Genomic DNA, 27,731 nt, shown 5'->3' with positions numbered 1-27,731 from the left:
AGTTGTTGAACGGACATTTGAAAAAAGGAGAATGTTTATTTGCATTGTATTTTCTGATGTATTGTAACTAGAACTTCATATTTCATATCAACGGTTATCTGAGAATGGGTGTAAAACCTGTAACAACTATTTTGTAATATAATAATTCATATGCCATGTGTTCAAGTAATAATTTTTGATTGTATGTTGTGTGTTTCATTCAATATTGGACTCTAGAGGACTATTGCTGTTTGATAAAAAAAAAAAAATTGTAATTTGAACAATGCCATGTTTATGAGGTGTAATAACCTTTTGTAGATTATTATCGTGGAGGCAGCCCACTACCGGAGTCAAGGGATTATTTGGTGAATTGTAATTTCATTAATTATTTACACTATGTGTTTTGTTCAGATGTAGCAATGTCTAATTCCCTTGCCAATTCTTTTACGCCAGAGGCTCCAAAGAAGTTTTCGAGGGCGGGGATGTAAGGGGTCTGTAGGCCCTTACTATAAGTTTGCACTCGGCACAGGTCGAGGGGGCAAACAATCGATAGTGTGTCGGGTTGCGAGAGTGAGTGTAAAGTTGAGTTACTTTCCCAGGTTGTGGGCCGAGCCGTGTGGAGGCCTGTTGCGGTAATACAAGGCTGACCGACAAAAGGGAGTGGCCATCGCCGCGGTTTAACCCCTTTGTGTTAGAATAATACGGGAAAGTGAAGAAGTACAATTACGAGAGTGATCAGTGATATTTCTGTGCCAATATTTGTGGTTTCGCGTGTACCGCGCCGGCATCATTTGGATTGCAGTATTGGATTGCAGTGTTGGATTGCAGTGATTGTATTTAGCGTGTGACGATTATGAATAACGAAGAAGCCTGTGCTGAGATTAGCCGTTATTAAATATGTATGACGAAGGCAGTGGCTGTCTCCTTTTTCTTGTGGTTTTGAGACGAATATAGGTCTTGATTAGTGAAGCTGTGTTGTTGTTCTCCTTGTTACCAGACATTTCATTATTACAGCATTTGAGAAGGACAAAATGGAATGTAACAACTGCGTAGCAGTCAAATCCGATTGCCAGCCCCAGTAGGTACACGGTCACATTAATTAATATTTATTTGGGCTGCTATTCAGATCCGGATCGAGCGGGATACATAAATCGGAGGTGTTACAACTTGCTGTAAATGAGGCCATGTGGCCATGGTATGTTGTAGCTCACCATACAGCAGAGTCTCTGACACAAATGTGGAGTTCACAGAAGTGCATAGTGTTATGCCAGTCCATGCCACAAGCTCAGCATCTCCAGCAATATTTACATTATGCTGTTGATTCAGCAACAATAATCCCATTTCAGGTTGACACCGGGTCCTCAATGTCCCTTGCTGTCCCTTGTGAACCTGCAAACATAACATCGTTTGAGTTGACATCTTCTTTCTCCTCCACAAATCATCATTTGGTCAGTTACTGAAACAAGCCCATTCCTTTTCCTTGAGAGTTCACGATCAACGCTGAGCATCAACTCGTCATGAAGGCAGTTGTGTTAGTGGCAGTGGACAGTCCGACGTCAGAGAACATTTTTGGGCTCAATGCATTCAAGGTCATTGGGTTTCAAATTCAAGATGCAGTAAGCCTTGTTTCTGACTCCATCCCATTCCAGGAACTGGACGACCTCTGCCATGAGTTTGGTCCCTTGTTTTCACAAGGTTTGGTGGTGACAAAGTGTTTTGAGGTTCACATCACTCTCAAACTAATGGCCATACCCAGATTTTGTTGTGCTGAGCCTCTCCCACTTACCCTGGGATCAGCAGTCAAAGAGGAACTTGATATTTGCAGGGCCTGGGTATCATAGAACTAGTCACTGCTCAACAACGGGCTACGCCATTGATGGTCATTCACAAATCTTCAGCATACTTCGTTTGTATGGAGATTTCAAATCTACCATTAACGCTCAGTCTTTAGTGGATTCTTATCTGATTCTGTGGGCCGATGAAAACCTTGCAAAACTGGCAGATAGTGAACATTTTTCATAAATTGATTTAGCTTCATCTGGATTCCACTTCCCAACACATTATGGTTGGCATCATCACCTCGTTCTGATTGTACCGTGACATGCACTTGCCTTTTGACATTGCAAGTGCCCCCGCTATGTTTCAGCGATTCTTAGGAAAGTTGGTATGTGATGTCAACTGTTGTGCAAACTATCTATGTGACATTAATGTCACAATCCTCATGGCACAAGTATCTTGACAACCTTCAGACTCTTTTCACTAAACTTCAAGAGACAAACCTTAAGAGCAACCTGTGGGAGTCAAAGTTTTTTGAGGCAGAAGTAGGATATGTGGGCCCAGTTCTTTTGAAAGATGGCATCCATCCTATGCAGCATCATCTAATGGCTATTGCCAATTTCTTAAGCCATGAAACCTAAAAGAACTCCAAACATTTTTGTTTAAAATGAGTTAATTCATAATTTATCCCCAATGCAGCAGATGTCATTCACCTCTTTAACAGCTTACAAATGAAAGGTATTCCTTTTGCTTGGTCAGTGGACTGCAACAAGGTGTTTGCCCACACCAAGTTGTCATTAATGTCTTCCCCATGGCTTGTTCTTCAACAATGGGTAAATATCCGGTTCTTGCCACAGACACATCCCACTACAGACTTGGGGCACTTTTGTCTTATAGGGAAGCTGATGGATTTGAACAACCTCCAGCATATGCCTCATAGATATTGACAGCTGCTCAATGCCATTATTCACCAATAGAAAAGGAAGCATTGGCGATTGCCAACCGGTCCACAAGTTTCACTAGTTCCTTTATGGAAACAAATTCCATCTCACCACCTACCATAAAATGCTTGTGGCACTTTTCGGCCCCCAGTCTTGATTTCTGTTTAGGACCACACAAAATCTTCAGTAGTGAGCTTTATTTTGAATACACATCAATATGAGATTCATTATTGTCCCACTGCTTGTCATGCCAATGGAGACATGCTGTCACATTTATCCACTGGTCCTTACTCAGCATGTGACAAAGTTGTGTGTTTCCAATTTGATAACAATGTGTAGCAGGCATTCAACAGGCTCCTAGTCACAGGAAAGTGCCTAGAGAAAGCCACCCTGCAAGATCCAGAGCTCTGTCAGGTGTCTCATTTTGTGCTGAAAGGTTGGCCCAAATGGCAGCCTGCTAAGGAGTTGGGCCTGGTCTGCAATTTTTTCCTTCTTCATAATGGGCCTGGTGGTGGATGAAGGAACACTCCTCCTTAATAAGGACTCGTATTAAGTTTGCGTTGTCATCTCCCCAGTCCTATGGTCCCGGATTAATGCACTTTTCCACTGTGGCATAAGCCACTTGAAAATGTTAGTGAGGCATCTTGTCTACTGGCCTGGCATTGATTCTATAGTTGATAAGCTTGTCCATGAGTGCCTACCCCCTCTTTGCCCCATGAACTTTTGTTCTGTGGCCCACACTTGATCAGCCGTGGGACCACACGGACACACTGTCAAATTTACCTGTATGACATGCACATGTGCTCCTCTTTGGCAGAAGCTACTGTTTGAGCTCTAACACAGATTTTTGTGATTGAATGATTTCACAGATGTTCTGTTACTCATCTCACATCTGCACTATTTCACCCCCACTGGTGCAGTGGAACAAAGCAATATGCCATGGACACTGTTCCTAAGCACCTACAAGACCGCTCTGCTGAACGGGCACAGCCCAGTGGAGGTTCTCCACAGCCAACAACCCCAGATACTGGTGCATCAGCTCAGTCCTGTGCTATAGCCTGTAGTGCACCTGCACCCTTCATGATATGCTGTGGGTGACTAGTTTGAGCACACACCTTCAGTCGGAGCACCGGGCAGACATTTCTATGTCATTGCTGCCTCCATCTCTCCACTCCACAGTCTGCAGAGCCCCCACAAGTGGGTCATTACTGCTACAGTTTGGTACAACTGTGGCCAGTAAATGTTCACCGCAGATGCCGGTGGGGCATCAGTCACCACCTGCTATTGGAATCAACTACACACTCAGTGGGCCAATGACCCATCGCAGCTGTGGCACACACTGAGAGGGCCCTCGTGCAGGCACCGCCCTCTCTCAGGATCCAGGTGCCACAGAGGCTCCTTCCTCGGATGTGCTGGTGCGTGTTGACGATGTCAAGATGAAGCTACTGCCCACCCCAGACCCTCGAGTGGTGTTCGACGGTGGCTGCCCGGACTTGTCCACTCGTCAGAGCACCGGGTAGATGTTCTTTCATTGCTGCCTCCTTCTCTTGCCACTCCACGGTCCACGGAGCACCCACAAGAGGAGGGGGTCATTGCTGCAGCCAGAGCACCATTGTCCAGGCCACTTCTGCCCGTATACCCTACTGGGCTGGAGACAGCTGATGGCCAATCCCTGTGAGGGTGACGCCTCTTCCAGTGCTGATGAGCTGATGCTTGCTAACACTGTCACTGTGCAGCTGCCATTGCATTACTGCCATCACTGATGTCATTATCGTCAGGTCATCTGGGCAGATGAGGTGGCTTCCTCAACCATCCGACTTCCTACCAAGAGTGATCTGACCGGTGTGACCTGCCTTTTTTGGGTGTCGATGCCTGTGGCGCCAGCCCTGAGGTAGAGGGGAGGGATGTGGAGGCGAGCTCATGCAATCTGCCACTGTAGCATTTGTATATGGTGCCAGCAGCAAGCAGGCAAAGTATGTGTGCCACCGTCAACCACAGCCTATGCCCCGACTGGCAAATATGACCACCCTGGGGCCGCTGCCAATGCCAGCCTCGTCCACTTGAATATGCTCCACTGTATGCAAAGGTTCTCTAGTCAGATCAGCTCCTTGCTTATGTGCATTTAGTTGCAAGCGACAGCAGTCTGTACTTGGACAGTTAATAGTAGTGTTAATGTTTCTCTAAGCTTGTTATTATTTGGCATTCAGTTATCAGCTGATGTAATTTTTGTATATGAAGAGGTTGTCAATCAAGAGTGTACATACAGCACTGGTATGGTTTGCAAGTCACACAGCACTAAGAGGGTATAGATCTAGTGGCGGACACATGTAAGACTTTGCGTGACACCACAAAAGCTCTATGAACAGTTGAAAGGAACATTTCAAGATGTAATTAAGAGGTTCCCCCACAGTTCTTTGAAGAATCACCTCCTGTAGACATATTATGAGTGATCTCTCAGGTGGTAGCGGCCTGATTGATTAACAGTCAGTTTCCAAGTGTTCTGGCTAGTTGTTGTTTCCATTTTATGAATAATAATTTTGGATGACAGACTCCTTCAAGCGCTGTGAGTTTTGCTGTTATGTGTGCTCACTGTCTGGACTCCAATCGGGCTGTGAACTGTTCTTGGTCTCACACAACTATTTATAACAGAGTTTGATTCCAGATGCCCACTGTGCTCTTTGATACTCTATTGTTTCTCAGAGCTCACACTGATATTCCATGAAACACAAATTCTCTCAGCATTTTCTAACTCTGGTAGATGTGATGGCTTGTGAGATTTTAATAAACTGAATGCTGGACCCCAACAATTATTTAAATTGAAGCCCTCATCTCTGATTAACAGGTTATTTGACATCTCTATTTTGAGTGACTCCTTAATTATGCTGTCCCAGATACTTGGTGTTTCCACCACAATACCGGTCTCATCACGTTTCATTTCATGACTTTATTCGAGTTGGTGCTCAGTGACAGCTGATTTGCTGGTTGTTTTAGTTGGGTATGCCGCCGATGTCCCTTGCATCTCTCTGTGACTGTTCTGATCACATTCCCATGGACTGTGACCTAGCTCATCTCTAACATCACAAAGAATACTTTTTCCTTAGTGAAGGGAGCAAAATACACTGGATACTGTGTTTCCTTAGGAGTCTACCAATCTTTCCGGATATAGAGCCAGCATAAGGTAGATAGGTGATTTTGGTTTCTCTTCCTTGGTCTCCATCTAATGTTCTTTCTCAGGCATTCTGAGTGCCCATTCCTTCAGAACACAATTTGTAGGTGGTGTAATTCTTTGGGAAGACTCTTCTTGTATTGAAGTGTTTGAGCTCTATGGACCAGAGTGCTTGGCATCAAATTTCTTTGTGATGGTGATGGCTTGAGGCTTTGAGATAGAGGTCAGTGTGTGTAGGTTTTCTATATACACAGTGTTCTAACTAACATATTGAGAAAGGTGGGTGGCCCTCTTTTTCATGTTCCATCATGGATTTTATATTATGATGGATGGAACTGAAATATTTCAGGATGTCTTGATGATTTTGCTCTCCATGTGACCACACTACAAGAAGGGTATCCATGTACCAATAGAAAAACATTGATTTTGCGGATTCTAGTGCCTTTGCTTCAAAGTGTTCCTTGTATAAGTTCACCACAACAGATGGTAAAGGACTATGCATTGCATGCCATTAGTTTTTGCTCAAAATATTTTCTCTTGAATAGGAAATAAGTAGATGTCAGAATGTACCTAAAAAGTTATGTGAAACAACTGTTGAACTTTTCTGCAGGTAGCTCCAAGAGACCAGAAATTGAAACTCTCATAAAGAGGTGGACAACATCAAAACTGACCATAATATCCACACCTGGAGCAACAACTAACTGAGGTGATGTAAAAAATCAGCTGAATTATGGATATGATGGTCACATTTCTCCATACATTCACTGAGAATGTGGTTCAGATATTTTGCCAGCTAGTATGTAGGTGCACCAATATTACTAATTACGTGTCTTAGAGCAATTCTTTCCCTGTGTAAGCTAGGAAGGCTGCATAGTCATGGGGGCACTGCTGCTCATGTCTTAAGACCCTTAACGATGTTATGTGGCAAGCCTGACTCATTAAGAAGAATCATCAATTCCTCTCAGTTTTATTCATAGGTTCATCATCCATCTGTCTGTGTGCAGCATCATTCAAAAGATCTAAAATCTATTTACTGTAGTCCATACATGATATTAGGACTGTAGCATTGCCCTTGTTGGCTGGCAGAACTAAAGCTTCCTTATTCTCCTGAATGTTTCTCAGTATTCTCACTTGGAGACTTTTGATCTTAACAATGACTGCTTGGTAGATGCTCCACAGATTTTATGGTGAACTTCTTCTGCTGCTTCTGGCTGGAGAGAAGTCAGAATATGCTCCATAGAAATGATATAATCCGTTGCTAGTAGCATTTTTTAGAGTGTCACAAAATTTCGCCCTTTTGCAGTGAGCTTCACTGTATTCTCATCCAGATGTTTGTCAGTGAGATTAATTGCAGTCTGGCTCCCTACATCTTGTCATGGCTTATTGTGCAGGCAACTGAATTTTGCTTTCTGGTGTGCAGATGTTTGCAACTACACTGATTCTGCTTGTGACCACGTCATATTATCAATCCATTCCCAAGTACGGTGACATTTCTAACAAGGTGTTGAGGTGAACAAGTTGTACCTATGCTCGCTAAAACCAAACATCACATTAACATGCCTGTGCATCATGTAAGCCTAGCTCTAGTGCCAAAGAGATTTCACTATACTTGATGAATGCTAGATGTCACTTCAAAAGAGCTTCTTCACCTCTATCTTTGCAGATTCTTGGGAATGGGGTGATGACAGTCACCTGCAGAATTAATGCAGCTGGTAACATCTGCATGGCCACAGTGAAAAACATCTGGACTAAAATACAGCGAAGATCTCTGCTAAAAGACTAAATTTTGTAACCAATGCAAAAATGCTACCAAAAGATAACATAATTTACATGGAGCATGTTCTGGCTTTTCTCAAACCAGAGGCAGCAGAAGGGATTTACCTTGAAACTTGTAGAGCACTTACAAAAACACCATTGCTAATATCAAACACCTCCAAGTGAGAATGACTAACACAGAGAAATCTTTGAGAGGACAAGGAAACTGTAGTCTGCCAGCTGAAAATAGCAATGCTACAGTCCTAATATCATGTATTGACTACACTAAGAAGATTTTAGATCTCTTTAATGCTTCCAGAATGAGATTTTCACTCTGCAGTGTAGTGTGCATTGATATGAAACTTCCTGGCAGATTAAAACTGTGTGCCGGACCCCTGTCCTCACACCTTTACTTGTGCCAGTACCTGGTCTCCTACCTTCCAAACTTTACAGAGGCTCTCCTGTGAACCTTGCAGAACTGGCACTCCTGAAAGAAAGGATATTGTGGAGACATGGCTTAGCCACAGCCTGGGGTAAGTTTCCAGAATGAGATTTTCACTCTACAGCGGAGTGTGCGCTGATATGAAACAGGCAAGGTCCCGAGTTCGAGTCTCGGTCTGGCACACAGTTTTAATCTGCCAGGAAGTTTCTCTTTAATGCTGTTGCATACATACAGATAGATGTGAATCCTACAAATAAAATTAGGAGGAAGAGGATAACTCTTTTCAGTGAGTCAGGCTTGCCACTTAACACCATGGGTTTTAAAACATGGACAGCAGTGCTACCAGAACTATATGGTCTAAGGTACACAAGGAAACAATTCCTCTAACACTGGCACACCTTCATACCAACTGGCAAAGTACATGAAGTGCATTCTCAATGAATATATGGAGAAGTGTGAATACCATATCTGCAAGTCAGCTGACTTTGTACACAGCCTCAGTCAATTGCAGTTCCAGGATTTGGATATTATGTCAGTTTTTACATAGTCTCCCTCTTCATGAGAGTTTAACTTTCTGATTCCTTGGAGCTACTTGCGGAAATGTTTAACAAACATTTTATAGAACTTTTTAGGCACATCCTGACATCTATTTATTTCATGTTCAATGGGAAATATTATGTAAATACCAATGGTATGGGGATGGATAGTCCATTATCAACTGTCATAACAAACCTATACATGGAACAATAGACAATAGTCTATTGGTTCTGGGATGACACATTTGTAGTGTGACCATCTGGAGCAGAAAAGCATCAAGAGTTCCTGAAACATTTATAGAGTCCATCCATTGTAATACAGAATTGGCAATGGAACTTGATAAAAATGGCCAAGTACCTCTCCTTGATGTGTTGGTTAAGAGAAGAACAGACGGATCCATGGATCACAGTGTATATAGAAAATCTATGCACACTGACCTCTGTTTCCATGTCTCAAGCCATCACCATCACAATTTAGTAAACCATACATATTGTTTGTCATAGAATCCCAATATACAATAACAATGTGGAGTTTCCATTTGAAAATACAATGTTTACTTCATTTACCCCACCTACGCAGGGAGGTTCGTTAGAAGGTGGCCAGTTGTAACACAGACAGATGACGCCTTTACTAATATTAAGTGTTCATCCAGAACATTTTCTCATACCATGTGTCATATTTTAGATATTTTTGAGATACTTAGTTATCTCAAGTTAAACAAACACCTTGTATAGTAAAATTTGGCAATGTGTGATAGCTGAAAAATATAATCTTGTCCCTAAAATCTCTAACTTTGTAAACAGGTACAATAACAAGTGAGACTAAGCAGGTAATGGAAAGCACAGTGACTATACAAAGTAAATTATTTTTAACATGGAAAGTGATACTACAGTAACTGAAATGAAGGAAAAAATTGGGCAACTGAGTGGAAGAAGTAACTTACAAAGTGGTTTAGGTGAGATTATTAGTAGTATACACAGTTAGAAGTGGTGAGTAATGGAACTGAGTACTAAGCATGGAAAAGTGGACATATGTTTATTAATTTCCACTATTTCTAAGTAGTTCATAGTCTTTTCTTTGTGGATATTATGTAAAACTTCATGTTGTACACTGTTATGTGTTTTTTCATTTGTAATGTATAAAATATTCTACCAAGAACTGATGGAGTAGTCTATTAATGTAAATGAAGAAGGTTGAGTGAAGACTTTCCCCCCAATCCTACAGAATATTAATCCATCATTTTAACCACTGTATCATCTTATTTCATCCTGTTGGAGAATGTAGTGTCCGGTAATGGTTTCTTCTGCAACCTTTGCAGTCCCCTCCTTATGACTTCTCTTCCTTCTTCTCATACTACCTTTTCATATTCCCTTGTTTTAGCTTTATTTTTCTCACCCCATACTATAATTTTTGGTATCCAATTCTTCATATCTACGGCTGCTCTCAGAACCCCCCTTCACATTATTTTCCCAGCAGTTTCTCTGTTCAAATCACCTCCTTCTGCCCTCTTTTGCTAACCCACATTCATTCTCCACTGTGAGCAGGTCATTATCTCAATCAGCATAGGGTGGAACACCCTTACCTTATTTTTATCCCCCTCCAGTATCCTTCTGTTGTTTCCATGCTCTTTGCACTTCCATTTACTCTCCACTCACCTCAACTGAAACCAGTACTTATTTATGTGCCTGCCTACTTCCCAATAGTCTCACTATTTGTGGCGAATTGGTCTATACCTGTACACTGTTTTATATTTTGGATCCAGAAAATGACAACAGGATATATTCATTGGCAAAACAATTGTACTTCCTTGTTAGTGACTATTGAACATAAGAATGGACAGGTTGCAATAGCGAAGATTTAGTACTGAGTTGAAGAGAGAAAGGCTTCATTATTTCCAATAATAAAATAATAATGTCATGAGACACACCAGCCTGGCATAAGTCTTTCAATTGGAAGCCACTTTGGCAACATTTGTGTCTGTCAGCCAAGGGCATTTCCCTGGATGCTTACCAATATAAGTAATAACTGAGCCCAACTTTGCTTAACTTCAGTGATCAGGCATGAACTGATGTTACCAAAGTGGCAAGGCTGCTGGCTATTATTCCCAATAAGTTATTGTAGAGTCCATGGTGGTCTCTTAAACATATATCTCATTCTCTTCTCTGTGTAATAAAAATCAATTTCTGTTTCCAAGAACTCACACCTCTCTGTTAAGTTCAGGTGTTTGTGTGCTTTACTCACCCATTTCATGGCATAACAGTCGATGCTTGAGGAAGAAGACTAACAGTCCAGCCGTACTGCAAATAGATGTTCCAAACAGAACCTTTTTCATAAAATATGAACGCCTTTCACTTTCTGTCATAGTTGGTTTAACCATTTTGAAAACTTTCAAGGTCACAAGCATGTAACTTAATGATCCAATCATAAAAGTGATGAATATTTTTTCATGTGCAGCTGTAAAATAAGAAATACATATCAAAAAATTGGCAGCTTTAAAAATGCACAACTCAGATTTTTTTAATGAAACATAACTAGTTTTGAAACAGATAGACATATAGCTCATTCATTAATTATGCATATGGACTCCAAATGAATTCATAAGAATACTTACGATAGTTTTCTCGATTGGAAACATACGTAACTCCACACAAAGCTCCAATCTCGAGCATGTTCAGCCAGTAACAGAGATTCAGAAGCCTGTTGGCTGTGGCATTTGGTTCACTATACAGCTTCGACAGCAGATAGCGGTAATGAATTTTATATACAGATGCTATTATGACCCGTGGTCCAATGTGAAATGCTATGCAGGTCCTCCAAAGATATCTCTGAGGACTGATGCCAGTGATGGCACTAATTGAGGGGATGACATTGTACACCTGTGGGAAGCATATGTAAATAGTGTTATATCTGTCAATTAAATGCTTTCTGCATTCATATCATGGAATGCTAGTAAAAGTTATTGCACACATTTTTCTGATGCTAATGTAAAGAATTTAGATCATATTTTATCATGTTGGTTGCAAATAACTTAACACTATAAGTGTTAGCTGAACTATTAAGTGAGCTCTCAAAGTATCTGGAAAGGAATAAATTGTGATGTTTCAGAGTGTAGTGGCACCACCCAATGTCACTATAGAGACTGAACAGCTAGTGCAACATTACTGTCACTAGTTGTGATACAATTACCTACAGGGTACTTGTCTTCAGGAATGCCCCATACTATGGCATACGAGCTGGCCCAGGGCCAGTCTGAATAAGTTGTGATGCAGTCTGTGAAGTAAGTGGCAAGTGTGCTATCGGTTTGACTGAGGTGCTTTTATTGTGGAGTCTTATTTGTTATAGGTAGAACTTTGATACGGCATGGTTGGACTTTGCTTTGGGATAAGGACGTAAGAGGTCTTGCAGTGTTTCTGAGGAGTATCCTGTATGTATCTATTGTTTTGAATAAACTGCAGTGAGCCTCTGTTAATTATGTGTGTAGCTTGCCTTTTACAGAGTGGTGATGACACAGGACCCATATTGTGTGCACACTGAACAATGAACATTTTTGTACTTAAGCGAGATTGTGAGTTTTCAAACAGGAAACACCAACAATGATCACAAACACAAATCACTCCGGATTATCAAGAACTAACTACAGCTATATTACAGGCAGTGTAAGCATTAGCGAATGTAGCGAGAATGTCTCCTATACCAACCACATACATGGTTTTTCCATCATTTAATGAACAACATGATTTAACGAACAGTCTGAAGAGTGGAATGCTTAATGCCAATGATGAAGTTATATTTTTTTGCTTTTCAAATTTCTGGACTTGAAAAGATAAGCAGCCATATTCTGTCAGGAAATACTGGACTATATTGTCTAATACAGAAACTAGAGCCATTAACAAATCCAGTAGAACTTGAGTGGTCTAGAATATTTTATACATTACAAGAACATTTTTTGAGAGAAGAAACATGTTATAGCATCCAGGTTAAAATTTGGCAGCAAAAAAAGGATCTGCATTGATCTTATGGAGACTGGGCTGCCAACCTATAAGGATAAATGTCCATGTGGGCAGAACTAAATGGACTCTTTAATCAGGGACACTATAGTGTGGCTTATGCCTGATTTGGAAGTGGAAAAATAAGTACTGAGAAAACTGGATCCATAGCTCAAGCCCACAAATAAAAATTTGTTTTGAATGGAAGAAGATGTCATGGCAGCCAGCTTCCTAGTGCTTGTCATATGGGATGTCAGCGCTACTTCCAGCAGAGCCCTCATCTGCTCTGTAGCTGGGCAACTCTGAAAGCAGCTATATCAGCAGTGATGGGCCATGTTGGCAGCAATGTCATTGCTCAGCTATATATATCATTTCCTTCATCACAGATGCAGTGCTTGGCCCCATTGGCATGCGACGTGTCACAGGTATGGCAAAAGAAAAACTTGAATGGGTATGTTTCAGTACTTCTGCTGCAAATACACCCCAACCAGTGAAAGCAAACCCAGTGAGTGATTGATCTACTGAAGTGCACACAGTGATTGACAGTGCATATCTTTGGTCTGCTGCTGGTAGTAGAAACTGACTTGTACCCCACAGTTTTGGCAACGTCCTGTTTGGTGAACACAAACACTTACTAGCTATGCCTCACTGAGGAACAAAGTCACATGTCTGTACCATAGCACTGCCAAAGGCAGACTGAGCTTCAGCTATCCTGATATACTTCCCGTTCAACCCAAACTCCCATCCTGTCATATGCAAGTAGCATCAGTATCCACTCTCCTTCTGCTGGCAGCTCACCCCGATTCCCACAGGAGCTCTGATGTAATGTGCATCTGCACTGAAATAATTGTCTGATCTTTTGTCAGAGTCAGGGTGGTAACATGGGAATTTGGGTTAGATGGGTAGCGTCCCAAAAAAGCCAAGGCAGTCAAGGCGATCACTCACGTTAAGCTGGAAATCCAGGTTCTAGTCCTGGTCTGGCACAAAATTTCCATTTGTTGTCTATGGATTTATTTCAAAGCCCAGAAGCAGCTGATGTCACTGGTTTCTCTTAATTCAGATAAGTAAGACCTGTTTCACCTATTGATGTCTGTGCATACGCTTCCAAAAAATTACCCACTTCTCAGTAATGCTGCTTCCAAATAGAGCAGTGGGCTCGCACTATCATTTAGGCAATTCAAGAATTTAAATTGGTCATTTATGGACAGGAGTTTTATATAGTCACAGATATTATCATGAGTGACCAAGGGAATCATGATAGGACCACTTTTACACAAATAAAATGGCAGACATAGTGTGCAGCTGTCTGCTGATGATGCTGTGGTGTACAGGAAAGTGTCAATCATTGAGTGACTTTAAGGTGATACAAGATATCTTAGACAACATTTCTAGTTGGTGTGGTGAATGGCAGTTTGCTCTAAAAGTAGAGAAATGTAAGTTAATGCAGATGAGTAGGGAAAACAATCCCATAACATTCAAATATAGCATTAGTAGTATGCTGCTTGACACAGTCACATCAGTTAAATATGTGGGCATAACGTTGCAATGGAATATGAAATGAAACTAGCATTTAAGGGCAGTAGTAGGGAAGGTGAGTGGTCACCTTCAGTTTCTTGCCAGAATTTTAGGAAAATGCATTTCATCTGTAAAGGAGATGTTGTATAGAAGACTAGTATAACCCTTTCTTGAATACTGTTCAAGTGTTTTGTATCTCCACCATGTTGGATTAAAGGGAGACACCAAAGCAATTCAGAAGCAGGCTGCCCCAGATTTGTTACCAGTAGGTTCGATCAACACACAAGTGCTATGGAGATGGTCTGTGAACTTAAGTGGAATCCCTGGAGGGAAGACAACATTCTTTCCATGAAACACTACTGATAAAATTTAGAAAACTGGCATTTTAAGCTGACTATGGAACAATTTTACTGCCACCAACCTACATTTAATATAACAACCATGAAGTTAAAATAACAGAAATCAGGGCTCATATGAAGGCACACAGACAGTTGTTTTTTCCTTGCTTTATTTGCAACTGTAACAGAAATGAAATTACTAATAGTACAACATACCCTCTGCCATGTACCATACAGTGGCTTGCAGAGTACATATGTAGACATAGATCACCTGTCATTTACCATATTTGGCCCCAAGCACCAATTACTGGATCAGACCACCAATCAGCTACAGCCAAGGGCGCTTTATTTGGCTAATTTTCTTTGCTCTGTCCATTATGAAGCAGTCACATTACAGGAAAATATGGACAAGCAAGTCTGATCTCCCATGGGACCTGACATGGCCTTTGACCAACATGAATTGGTTTGTTTCAAGCTCAATTCAGAGCTGGATTCAGATGCTCCAATCTGTACTGACCCGCATAGATTGACAACAGAGACCCAGGTGCACACGTGTAAGGCATGACACAGAAGTCAGCAGATGCAGCTAGAAGTTCAATAAGTGTCAGAGGTTATCACTTGTAGATGTGTGTGCAGCATCTTGTCTGCACACTCTACCCACCAGTTGACAGCTTTTAGAGATGGGCCCAGCTGGCTCTAACTCACTCACATGTTTACCTCTGCATAAGTGATATCTGAATAGTATTGTGTGTCACTCTGTGGCTAGTGTACCTATTATAATAAGTTGTGTTTGAGACTTAATAAAGTTTGTTATGTCTGTCACTATGTGATGTTCCTTTGTGGGATTAGAACATACTGACATGTTTTTTGTTGTACAATTGCTTTTCTCATTTTGTTGTGGCATGGAGTCTCCAATTAAAACATTTGTGCAGCAACAGCAGAATTTCATCCATCACAGTCAGCACTGCTCTTCAAATCTTTATCTTCAGCTCGATTTCCTACTCAGTTCCCACCATTTGATGAGGCGGTGGAAGATCAGGAGGTATCCGAACACTGGTTATGGCAGCATTTTTGAGCCTTCCACATTATAGATGCTGAGGTTTGTCATGCACTGTTTGTTTCACAGATTACCCCCACCTTGTGTCAGTTGTTGCAGGAACCTCCCTCGTTTTCATTTGACACCTTATGTTCATTGCTGTCTCCCTATTATGACCACCACACACCTGTTGTGACCACTAGGGTTGAATTTTATCACTGCCAGAAGCAGCCCCATTAGCCTTATCTTGCCTGGGCTGCAATCCTCCACAGCCTTAGACACAAGTGTCATTTTATCACAGACAGGTCAAAAGAGTCATATGCAGACACCACAGTTCACGATGTTATGATCTGCTCTCTGCCCCAGGTACGGAAGTCAGGCAATGGGCCCTCCAATCAGAAAACTCCTCCCTCAAAGAGGTATTGTTGATTGCCCAGTTGTATGAAGTCTTTCATGCTGATGGTCAGAAACTGGGAGACTGGGAGCCTGGTGTGATTTCACATCAGTGCAGTGTGGGCCACCTATGTCCACTGCATTTAGGGAGGATGACATCACAGCTGTCCAAGCAGCTGATTCGGTGGCTCCTGCACAACCTGTTTACAGTGTTTCAGCTGCTGCTTCCTGTTGCCTTCGTGTGTGTTGTGCGACTCCAAACACAACAGGTCAAAGTGTCCCCAGCATTGGATTGTCTGTCATAAGTGTCGAAAAAAGAGCACATTGTGGTAGTCTGCCAATCAACTGCACAGAATGCAGCCTCAGAGAACATGGATGTGGATATTCAGGAAGAGTTGTTGTCAGGGGTGGTTCCTGATCACAATGCCAACAAGCTTTTTATTGAGGTTCTGGTTCCCTTGCTACAGCTGTGCCTCCAAGTAGATACCAGTGTGGCAGTTTTCCTGCTTAATGTCCAAACATATTCAGACCTCACACTTCACAGTTGTCACTGGTAAACAGGTGCCTCAGGGGATATTGTAAACAGCAAAGCCTCTCACTTGGGCAGTTCATGGCAGGAGTCATCCATAAATTAGTGACTAAATCTATTACCCTTATTGTCATCCATGATGCTAGCTCAGAAAAACTTTTTGGTTACATGAAACAACAAGTTTACTGTTACCAGTCACTGTGATGTCACATGTCAGTAACAGTCATGGTAAGGCCTAACCTACAATGTTCACATTTACACCTTTTTGGATTTGATGCTTTTCAGGTCTTTGGCTTTTCAGTCATGGACTCCATACAGTTGGTATCTGCAGAGGTCCTGTATTAGTCTTTGAAATCTCTGTGCTCAGAACTTCAGAAGATTTTTTTGGAAAGCCTAGGGTGTATCGTGGACTTTCAAGCCTACATAACCTTGAAGCAGTCAGCTAGTCCTAGATTTTTTTTGATGCTAGGCAGATTCCCCTGGCCCTCTGCTCAAAAGTCAAGGAGGAGAAGCTGGACCAGCTTGCCTCTCTCAGGGCTGTGGTTCCCATTTCCTCCAGTGAATGGTGCATACCCTTTGTCATCCTTAAGAAACCCTCTGGTGAATTGTGCCTTCATGGCAATTTTAAGGCCACCACAGTCAATGGTCAACACGTACTCCTTGTCATGTCCTGACAAACTGATAGCAGGGGGTCAGTTCTTCTCCAAAGTTGATTTTTCCAAAGTGTATCACCAGTTACAACTGGATGATGAGTCCAAGCATATCATGGTCATTAACACACCATTCAGCATTTAACAATATGAATAGTTGATGTTTTGGGTAGCAAGTGCACTTGATGTTTTTCAACACTATCTGGAACAGGTCATTCCCTTATTCCGCACTGCTTCAACTACTTAAATGACATCCTGTTGCAAGACATACTACAAGTGACCACCTGCACACCTTCTGGGCCCTCTTTTGTAAACTCAGGGCCATGGATCTGTGTTGCAGTCTGCAGAAGTTCAAATTTTTCCAACCACCTCTTGAACATCTGGGCCATGTCATCTTGAGGCAGGATGTCTGACCCATACAGAGTATTTCAGGCCATTACAGAACTGCCACATCCTTCACCATTGCATGAACTGAGGGCTTTTTTTTAGATAAAATTGCCTATTTTCACTGGTTCATTCCCAGGTAATTCATCATGCACCCACTGCATCTCCTTCACAGAAAAGGTGATCTCTTTGTCAAGTCTCCAGCATGGGACCAGTCCTTCACCTAGCTGAAGGAGTGCCTCTGGTCAGCATTGTGTCTTGTTACCTTGTCTTTGATTCAAACAAACCAATGGTTTTGACTACAGATACCCCACAGCATTGTGTGGGGTAGTCCTCACCCATCAGAATGTGGATGGCTCCAAGCAGTCACTGGTGGTATTTGCATTTAAAACTCTTTGTGCAGCATAGCTCCAACAGTACTCGCAGGTGAGGAGGAGGCTCTGGCCATTGTGTATACAGTCACCAAATTTTGCATTTTCTTGAATGGCACCAAATTCTGACCAGTAATGAACCACAAGCCTCAGTCCGTCCATGCAGGTCCCCGAGGAGGCAGCCCAGAGCTCGCAGCAGTGGGCCTTGTTTCCCTCTAAATACAACTATGACATTCACTTTCACCCTATGAGATGCCCCGCCAATCTGGACACCTTATCCTGGATTTCCATTGGCCTGAACCCTGAGTTCAAACTGGAGGAGCTCATGTGTTTTCATTTGGATGTCTCCTCCTGCCAAAGGGTAGACAGGTTTCCTGTCATTAGCACCCGAGTCGCCAAGACAACAGTAGCTGACCCCATCCTCAGACAAGTAGTCCACCTCATCTAACAGGGTTGGTCTTCTCATACTTTGGGTTGCTGATCCGATCCGCTCTGCAGCTACTTTGTCTTACGCCATCATCTCTCGGTCTCCTCATCTCCAAAGATGACTAGGTCGTCATTCCCAGGAGTGCGCAGCAGGAGGTTTTACAGCTATTACATCAGGGTCAGGGGGATGTATCCTGCACCAAAGCCGTGGCTTGCTGTCATATTAACTGGCCTGGCATTCACTGAGAGCCAGAACACTAGGTTACTGCATGTCCCAAACATGCTGGTCATTGGCCTCTCTATGGCAGTCAGCTCTGGGAAAACATTCATGTTGATTTTGCAGGTCCATTTCTGAATGTTCTGTCTAATTGTCACTGACATGTTTTCATGCATGGTCCAGTGCCCCTCGACCACTAACAAGGTAAGTACTCTTGCTCTCTTCAAAATTTTTTCTGTGGAAGGTCTTCCAGTTACCCTCATTTCTGACAACGGACTCCAGTTCCTGTCTCACGCATTTTGTGATTTCTGTGTGTGGTCAGGCATTCACTGTGTTCAATTCCCTTCCTTTCACCTACAATCTAATGCAGAGGCCAAGCATATGGTTCATGCATTTGAGACCCAGATGAAAAGTATCTGGAAGACTTCCCCACCGAAGTGGTATTTATTTTTCTAACAGCCTATCGGATGACAACTCCTATTGGTTCCCACAGCACAGGAGAGCTTCTCTGAGGGAGCCAGCCTAGGCACTACTTCCATCTCCTCTGTCCTGGATCTCAACTGCCAATGCTTTCTGGCATACCAGGTGCCAGGGATGGCAGTCTGGGCATGTAGTTATGGTCAGAGTCTCTGCTGGATACCAGCAGTCACTGTGTGCCAGAATGGCGGCCATGCCTACACCCTACAGACAGGGAGCCAGGACGTCTGGCACCATCAAAATCACCTATGTGCCCTGGTGATCACACCATCAACCCCTCCACTCATTTTAGCCTTCTCCAGTACCCCAGCTGTCAGGCGCCACCAACTCAAACTGCGAATGGTCCATCCTCCCATTCCACTTGGGGCAGCACCTCCGCCTGAAGCACCTATGCCTTCACAGTCTCCAGCAATAACTCCTGTGGCAGCCAGAGTGCATACCCGTCACCATTTTTATGTGACAGCAGCAGTCTCAGCCTGCAGTGGTGTCATCTCCACCTTCGATATTGCTGCTGGACATTATCATGGGTCTTGACCTAAGCTGTCTGTCACTGGTTCTGCTGTATTGTGATCTGATTGGGGGGGAGGGGGGGGGGTACTGGGATTCTGCCCAAGCTGGAAGCTGGCCACTTTCATCTATATCCCTGGGTCTCCAGCAACTGGGCATTGCTCGCTCCTCTCACCTCTAGGGCCTCCATTGTTTCCACATCGCAGCAATCCACAACTTGCCCTGGGGGTCAGCAACACTCTGGCCCCCCAAGAGAGGGGGGAGGGCTGGGGAGAGGGGGGGGGGATTGTAGTAGCCCACATGGACCCACATCCAAGATCTGGGCATGCAGTCTCAAGCCACACCACAGAAGTCGGCAGACACAGCTAGAAGTTTGAAAAGTGTCAGAGGTCACCACTCGTAGATGTGCACATAGCCTATTGTCCGTCCACTCCAGCACCTGGCCAAGAACTTTTAGAGATGAGCCCAGCCTGTTCAGATTCAGTCACATGTTTACCTTTGCATAAATGATATTGGACTGTGACTGTGCACCTCTCTGTGGCTAGTGCACCTACTATAGTAAGTATGTCCTAGACTTAATAAAGTTTGTTGTGTCCATCATCACGTGGTGTTCTCTTTTGTAATTAGAATACAATCTTTCCCGCAACATCGCATGATGTTGTGGGTGCCACCTATAAGAACCCAATGTTATGCTGCCTTGCTCACTTTGTAGAACACAGTTAGTCAGAAGCACCTCCTGACATGAATTTTATTCCTACTGGTCATGGAGGCCAGTATTTCACCTGAACGATGGGAACCTGTTGTGGGTCTTGGATGAGGACTGCTGTTCTATCTTGATTCCTCTGCTCTTTGGCTGTGAGTGCTGCACCTTCTGAAAACTTGGAGCATGTCCCAGATGAGATGTTTGATGTGTCAATGCATATTCTGACCTAATATTAATTTTGACACTGCAAACCTCTGTGAGTTAGCACATGTGCTGGCAAGCTGCCAAAGGGGCACAGTCAATGAAAGCATAATTTTTGGCACAGCTTGGGCTGAGCCAGGCTGAGCGGCCACAGCTGCTGGCGAGAGGTGAGCAGAGCCAAGTCACGGAAGGTAAGGATGGTTTTCCAAGACCCTTGGGTTGGGGGAAGACAGCATTTGGATAGCAAGGATGAAGATGGCTAAGATAGAAAAAAATGGTAGCTGTCTGAGAATGGCAGACAGTATCTGCTTAGTAATACTTTAAAGTTAAACAATAATTCATGGATTACTCATAACACAAAATAAATGTCATCAGCTTAATCATGGTATTGACAGCACTGTAAATGTTTTGTTATACAACCATTATAAACTAATAACTCTGAATATGTCATGTGATCTTCATGATCAAGGTGATGGATAAAAGCTGAGGACATTAACTATCAACAGTCAAAGTAACACGTGTGTATACATTTTATTTATTGAATAATCCTGTGTTTTATAATCCTCTGTTTTATAATTATGCAAATGTGTCAGAAAATCAGATTCTCCACAGTTATGGAGAAAATGAAAGCATCATGTCATCCCTTACAATTTCCTTATGTAACCATGTATCATCTGTGTAGTTTATTGAGTAATATCTTAATTAAATAATTAAATGTTAAATCAGCCTATAATAGAAAGACATTCATCATTTGAAAGTGTTGATATGTACATAAAATCTAAAACCATCATTAAATAGAGCACATAGTGATGTTTCAATTGAGCCGGCCATCCTTACTATTTATCAGGTATTAACAACAATTTCTTTGTCATTAATACTGAGTGTGTGTGTGGACAAATTTCATACTTTAATTAGTTGTCGGTAAAATATTAGAAATAAGACACTGTGTATGGTCTGAGAAGGACTGAAGAAAAATGCTTCGTTTAACATTTATGTTGTATTTGTGAACTGTATATATTTTTAACTGTGGTCCATTTTACACATTTTTGGGATCATTGTAAAATTCTGTGTTGAGCTATCATTCTATTCCAGGCAGAAGAAAAGGTAACATGCTTGTTGGAGAGTTACTAGTGTGGTTTATAAACATATAACTTGATAGATTTTAGGTGGCAAATGACTGTGCAAATATTTTGATTTTCATTCACTCTTAGAAGAATTTTGAGGTGAATGGATTTAGAATCTGTGAGTCAGTTGGGATTCTCAACATTTTACAAGTGTCAGTGAATCTGGAATTATTGCTGGTTAGCCTGTTGGAATCTACTCATGGTTACATGAGTTTATATATGTTAATCATTATATTGAACTTAAATTATTTGTGAGCCGACGATTATTTTGTGTACAGTTTAGTGGAATGGGGCATTGTAGTTTTTGGACCACTGAATTTGGGGTATCTGCTAGCACTTACATACACAGATACACATCTTTATTGCAACTGATTATGATTATTATTTTATTTCACTCATATATGAATGTGCCAATGGCCTTGCTGCAGTGGTAATACTGATTCCCGTCAGATCACCAAAGCTAAGCACTGTCGGGCTGGGCTAGCATTTTGATGGGTGATCATCTGGTCTGCCGAGTGCTATTGGCAAGCAGGGTGCACTCAGCCCTTGTGAGACAAACTGAGGAGCCACATGACTAAGAAGTAGCAGCTCCAGTTTCGAAAACTGGCATATGGCCAGGAGAGTGGTGTGCTGACCACATGCCCCTCCATATCCACATCCAGTTACACCTATAGTCTGAGAATGACATGGCGGCTGGTCGGTACCGTTGGGCCTTCATAGGCTGTTCATGAGGAGTTTAGTTTAGTTTATATATGAATGTATGTAGGGCCACCATTTTTACTGACTGAATAAATCACCAGTTCATTCAAGTTAAATCCCACAGTGTTGTCTATAGTCAATTATTCAAAACAGTGCAACCCTTTTCACTATTTTATTTATATTTCATTTATTTCAATGCGTGTGTTATTTAATTTTCCTTAACTTGCCAAAACTTAGATTGCCATATCAGGTATTAAAACAATCTTGCAGTGAGTCTAGTTGCTGGGCATGAGAGCAGACTGCATGGCTTGGCCTCAGATAATATTTACCTAACATTTCAGAGTCGAGTAGTGCCCATCTGTGTGTATGTGTGTGTGGTGTATTAACAGTTGTTCAGCACAATTGCTTTTTCTCATCTATATAATCATTTTATGACACAAGGTTAAAGTGCCCTCCAGTACACATGCATAAGATCTGCCATGGTTCCACATGTCGGGCCCATCAAGCTGTTGCTCCTCAGCAGTTTTCTCCTTGGCCCAAAGCTGCAGAGCAGTGTGAGCATATCTAGTTAGAATTTGCTGATCCATTTTTGAGCTTCATGTTGTTAGTCATGTCTGACTCCTTTTCTCACTTCTATTTTGTGTTTCACATGTTTCAGGTTACTATAGCCCATGTCATGTAGGACTGCACTTCCGCACATAGAGGCAGAGCAATAGGGAAGCATGGAGGGGATGAGGTCTGCGTGTGCATGGCAGCAGAGAGCAGGCAAAGAAAGTCCATGTTGCTGAACTGTATTGCTGTGGACAACAATCAGGTTCATTTGCCTTCAGTACATCGTATTAAAGGTTCATATCTAAGAGGTAATAATACATTTTAAAACCGATTTCAATCAATCCTCTACATGAGGGAAATACACTATTGGCCATTAAAACTGCTACACCATGAAGATGACGTGCTACAGATGCGAAATTTAACTGACAGGAAGAAGATGCTGTGATATGCAAATGATTATCTTTTCAGAGTTTTCACACAAGGTTGGTGCCAGTGGCAACACCTACAACGTGCTGACATGAGAAAAGTTCCAACCGATTTCTCATACACAAACAGCAGTTGACCGGTGTTGCCTGGTGAAACGTCGTTGTGATGCCTTGTGTAAGGAGGATAAATGCATATCATCATGTTTCCAACTTTGTAGCCTATCGCGATTGCAGTTTATCGTATTGCGACATTGCTGCTCACATTGGTCAAGATCCAAATACTGTTAGCAGAATATGGAATTGGTGTATTCAGGAGGGTAATACAGATCACCATCATGGATCCCAATGGCCTCATATCACTAGCAGTCAAGATGACAGGCATCTTATCCGCATGGCTGTAACGGATCGTGCAGCCACGTCTTGATCCCTGAGTCAACAGATGGGGACGTTTGCAAGACAACCACCATCTGCATGAACAGTTCGACGACGTTTGCAGCAGCATGGACTATCAGCTCAGAGACCATGGCTGCGGTTACTGTTGACACTGCATCACAGGCAGGAGCGCCTGCGATGGTGTACTCAATGACAAACCTGGGTGCACAAATGGCAAAAAGTCATTTTTTTTTTATGAATCGAGGTTCTGTTTACAGCATCATGAAGGTCGCATCCGCGTTTGGTGACATCGCGGTGAATGCACATTGGAAGCGTGCATTCGTCATCGCCATACTGGCGTATCACCCGCAGTGATGGTATGGGGTGCCATAGGTTACACGTCTCGGTCACCTCTTGTTCGCATTGATGGCACTTTGAACAGTGGATGTTACATTTCAGATGTGTTACGACCCGTGGCTCTACCCTTCGTTCGATCCTTGCGAAACTCTATATTTCAGCAGGAAAATGCATGACCGCATGTTGCAGGTCCTGGACGGGCCTTTCTGGATACGGAAAATGTTCGACTGCTGCCCTGACCAGCACATTCTCCAGATCTCTCACCAATTGAAAGTGTCTGGTCAATGGTGGCAGAGCAACTGGCTCGTCACAATACGCCAGTCAGTACTCTTGATGAACTGTCATATCATGTTGAAGCTGCATGGGCAGCTGTACCTGTACACACCATCCAAGCTCTGTTTGACTCAATGCCCAGGCGTATCAAGGCCGTTATTATGGCCAGAGGTAGTTGTTCTGGGTACTGATTTCTCAGGATCTATGCACCAAATTGCGTGAAAATGTAATCAAATGTCAGCTCTAGTATAATATATTTGTCCAATGAATACCCATTTATCATCTGCATTTCTTATTGGTGTAGCAATTTTAATGGCCAGTTGCGTATTACTTCATGTCTTGAGGTTGTGTCCACCAACTGTCTGTGTGATGCCGGAAGGCAAGAACAACTGAAACAGCTTTGTGAAGATGTTAAGTACAATTTTTCTCAGAACAGTGATTTTCTAATAACAAGATCATGGAAATGTTTGCAATAATTGCCATTTATTGTGATTTGGACAATATTATAGGTAAAAGTGTAATTCACAAACTTCAGACTCAAAGCAAAACCATTATATTTTTTTGACAGTTGCTTCTACTCCATATAATTTTGTTTAATGTTTATAATGCATGTATGTGGGTGTGTTCCATTGCAGGTCAATGTAAATCACTATGCATAAAAAAGAATTACTGGTAGCAAAGACTAGTGCACAAGACTATTGCAAAAATTGTCAGTATTTTATCATATTTTTCAGTGTCAACAGGCATTATGATTTTCAACTACTTTTTTTGACATAATAGTGGGAGAATATATTTATGATTCACTGAATAAGCAAATAATTAACCATCTTCTGTGAATAACTCTACAGAATGCTGACCAATAATGTTGAAGACCACCAATATCTTGACAGATAATCTTCCCTTTCATTTTAAGGCAATTTCCAATTTGTGCCTTGAAAATTAAGGGGTTTACTTGTTGAAATATTGGAGTTTTCGATGAATTTATTCGGCTCCATTATCACAAGCAATTAGAGCATACAACATGCTGGGAAAAGCTTAACTTCTCCGTGGGCAATGTGTTGAACATCATTGTTCTGAATACTTCATACGCTACATATTCTCAATCAATGAAAGCTAGGAATTTGTCCCGTACTATGTATGCAACTGATTTATTGACAAAATAATTTTTAAACCATGAGTCTTAGAACAAAGATAGATTATTACTTTACTTTGTTTCAACATCTACATTGTACTACCACCTGCTATCTGAGTCCATGTCCAAACCATCTGATTGTACATCGAGGATGATAGGTTCAAGACTTTTATCCATCTTCACCTCCCTGTCAAAGTCTTATTTCTTGAACTTTACAGTGTGCTGCACACAGTGTGCCCACACTGAAGGGAGATGTCATCTACTGCTCCAAGGACAATCATCTCAGTGTCTGTTATCTTGAATGTTTTGTTTTCGTCCCACATAGCATATAAGCTGTGCACAAATTAATTCTGTCAGATAATACTGACAGTGATATGTGGGTAAACGCAAAACTGTGTGACCACATTCACATGCAGAAAGTAAAATTTGTACATTCTGTTGCATGACATTTATAAATTAATGAGCTGCAACAGTTCAGCATGAGTCTGGCTTATAGTGTCCAGGATATTTTTATTTTTCAGCCAGAGCATAATATCCCCTTTCCTGGTGCTCATACTTGGTCTTTTCTCGGTAACAGCTGAATGATAACTGGCCTGGTATTTACAACTGGCCCACTTTGAAGCAAGATATGGCAAGAATTGTCCAGTGAACTACTTCTTGAAAGTGACGGCATTCATTTCTGAATGGTAGTCACTACTCTTTTTCTTATACCTAAATACAAGTTTACCCTTAGGAACCAAATTAGAAGAAGAGCCAGCATGCAGAATAAGTATCTGAGAACCTTTTTCTATGAGAACTTTATAACCAGGAGTACCATCACTCATTTTCCAGCATGTACTCATGGGATGATTCTAATTCACCCATGTCTCATCAAGGTAATATACAGTAGAACTAGCTCCTCATCTTGCATAGTGCATCATTATAAGGGACGTGGTTCATGCTTCATCTATGTCACTTCATTCAATTAAAAATTCTCTTCTTAACACATTTGAAACCAATGTCTTAAAATTCTTTGCATTGAGAAGCATTATCTTTGAAGCCAATTTGCTCAGGCATAACTGTAATGAGTTTTTGTGATGTCAGCCATTCCCTTCTTACATACATTTCAAACAAGGAGTGCTTTAAAATATCATTGTCAAAACCATCTATTTGTGTTACAGGTTTCTTGTGATTTTGATGCTTTCCAGGTGACATGAAAATAAAATTTTCCTGGCGTTTCTACAGCTTTGACACTCTTGTTTACTATTCTCTGTACAGTTGTCTTGCTGACACGTGCTTCTGCAGTTTGTTCTTGAGTCTTCAAAATGTCAAAAATAGAAGTCTCGCTTTCAGATTCACACTTGAAAAAGTTATAAATGGAAGACATAAATCACCTCGACTGCTTGTGAAGCATCTACACCTACATGATTACTCTGAAATTCACAATTAAGTGCAAGACAGAGGATTCATTGAAGCACCTTCACGCTATTTCTCTACTGTTCCACTCTCAAATAGCACACAGGAAATATGAACACTTTAATCTTTTCGTGCAAGCTCTAGTTTTTCTTATGTTATTATGAGGATCATTTCTTGCGTGTCTCAGCAATACAGATAGCTGTACAATAGGTGCAACCACAACAGAGGGGTATCTGTTGAGAGGCCAGACAAACGTGTGGTTCCTGAAGAGGGGCAGCAGCCTTTTCAGTAGTTGCAGGGGCAACAGTCTGGATGATTGACTGATCTGGCCTTGCAACAATAACCAAAACAGCCTTGTTGTGCTGGTACTGCGAACAGCTGAAAACAAGGGGAAACTACAGCTTTAATTTTTCCCGAGGGCATGCAGCTTTGCTGTATGGTTAAATGACGATGGTGTCCTCTTTGGTTAAATATTACAGAGGAAAAAATAGTCCCCCATTCGGATCTCCGGGTGAGGACTACTCAGGAGGACATCGTTATCAGGAGAAAGGAATCTGGCAGTCTATGTATTGGAGTGTGGAATGCTAGATCCCTTAATTGGGAAAGCGGTTAGAAATTTTAAAAAGGGAAATGGATAGGTTAAAGTTATACATAGTGGGAATTAATGAAGTTCAGTGGCAGGAGGAACAAGACTTCTGGTCAGGTGAATACAGGGTTATAAATACAAAATCAAATAGGGGTAATGCAGGAGTAGGTTTAATAATGAATAAAAAAATAGGAGTGTGGGTAAGCTACTATGAACAGTGTAGTGAACACATTATTGTAGCCAAGATAGACACAAAGCCCACACCTAACACAGTAGTACAAGTTCATATGCCAACTAGTTCCACAGATGTCAAAGAAATTTATGAAATGTGTGATGAGATAAAAGAAATTATTCAGATAGCGAATGGAGACAAACATTTAACAGCCATGGGTGACTGGAATTTGATAGTAGGAAAAGGAAGAGAAGAAAAAGTAGTAGGTGAATATAGAATGGGATTAAGGACTGAAAGGGGAATCTACCTGGTAGA

General features: G+C 41.8%; 1 protein-coding gene and 1 pseudogene across 1 annotated transcript in view; one reads left to right on the top strand and one right to left on the bottom strand.

Annotated features, from left to right (window-relative positions):
• LOC124805129 (post-GPI attachment to proteins factor 2-like) overlaps positions 1-27,731 on the bottom strand; it is a 152,156-nt gene that overhangs the window by 45,318 nt on the left and 79,107 nt on the right. Inside the window, exons 3-4 of the mRNA XM_047265585.1 lie at positions 11,208-11,472; positions 10,838-11,050 (exon numbers count right to left, since the gene is read on the bottom strand). Coding sequence (XP_047121541.1) covers positions 10,838-11,050; positions 11,208-11,472 — 478 coding nt within the window. The remainder of the gene's footprint in view (positions 1-10,837; positions 11,051-11,207; positions 11,473-27,731) is intronic.
• Positions 21,863-21,980, top strand: LOC124709481 (annotated as a pseudogene).

This window comes from Schistocerca piceifrons, chromosome 7 (genome assembly GCF_021461385.2).
Source record: "Schistocerca piceifrons isolate TAMUIC-IGC-003096 chromosome 7, iqSchPice1.1, whole genome shotgun sequence".
NCBI classification, from domain to species: domain Eukaryota; kingdom Metazoa; phylum Arthropoda; class Insecta; order Orthoptera; family Acrididae; genus Schistocerca; species Schistocerca piceifrons.
This window is presented reverse-complemented; position numbering and strand designations above follow the sequence as displayed.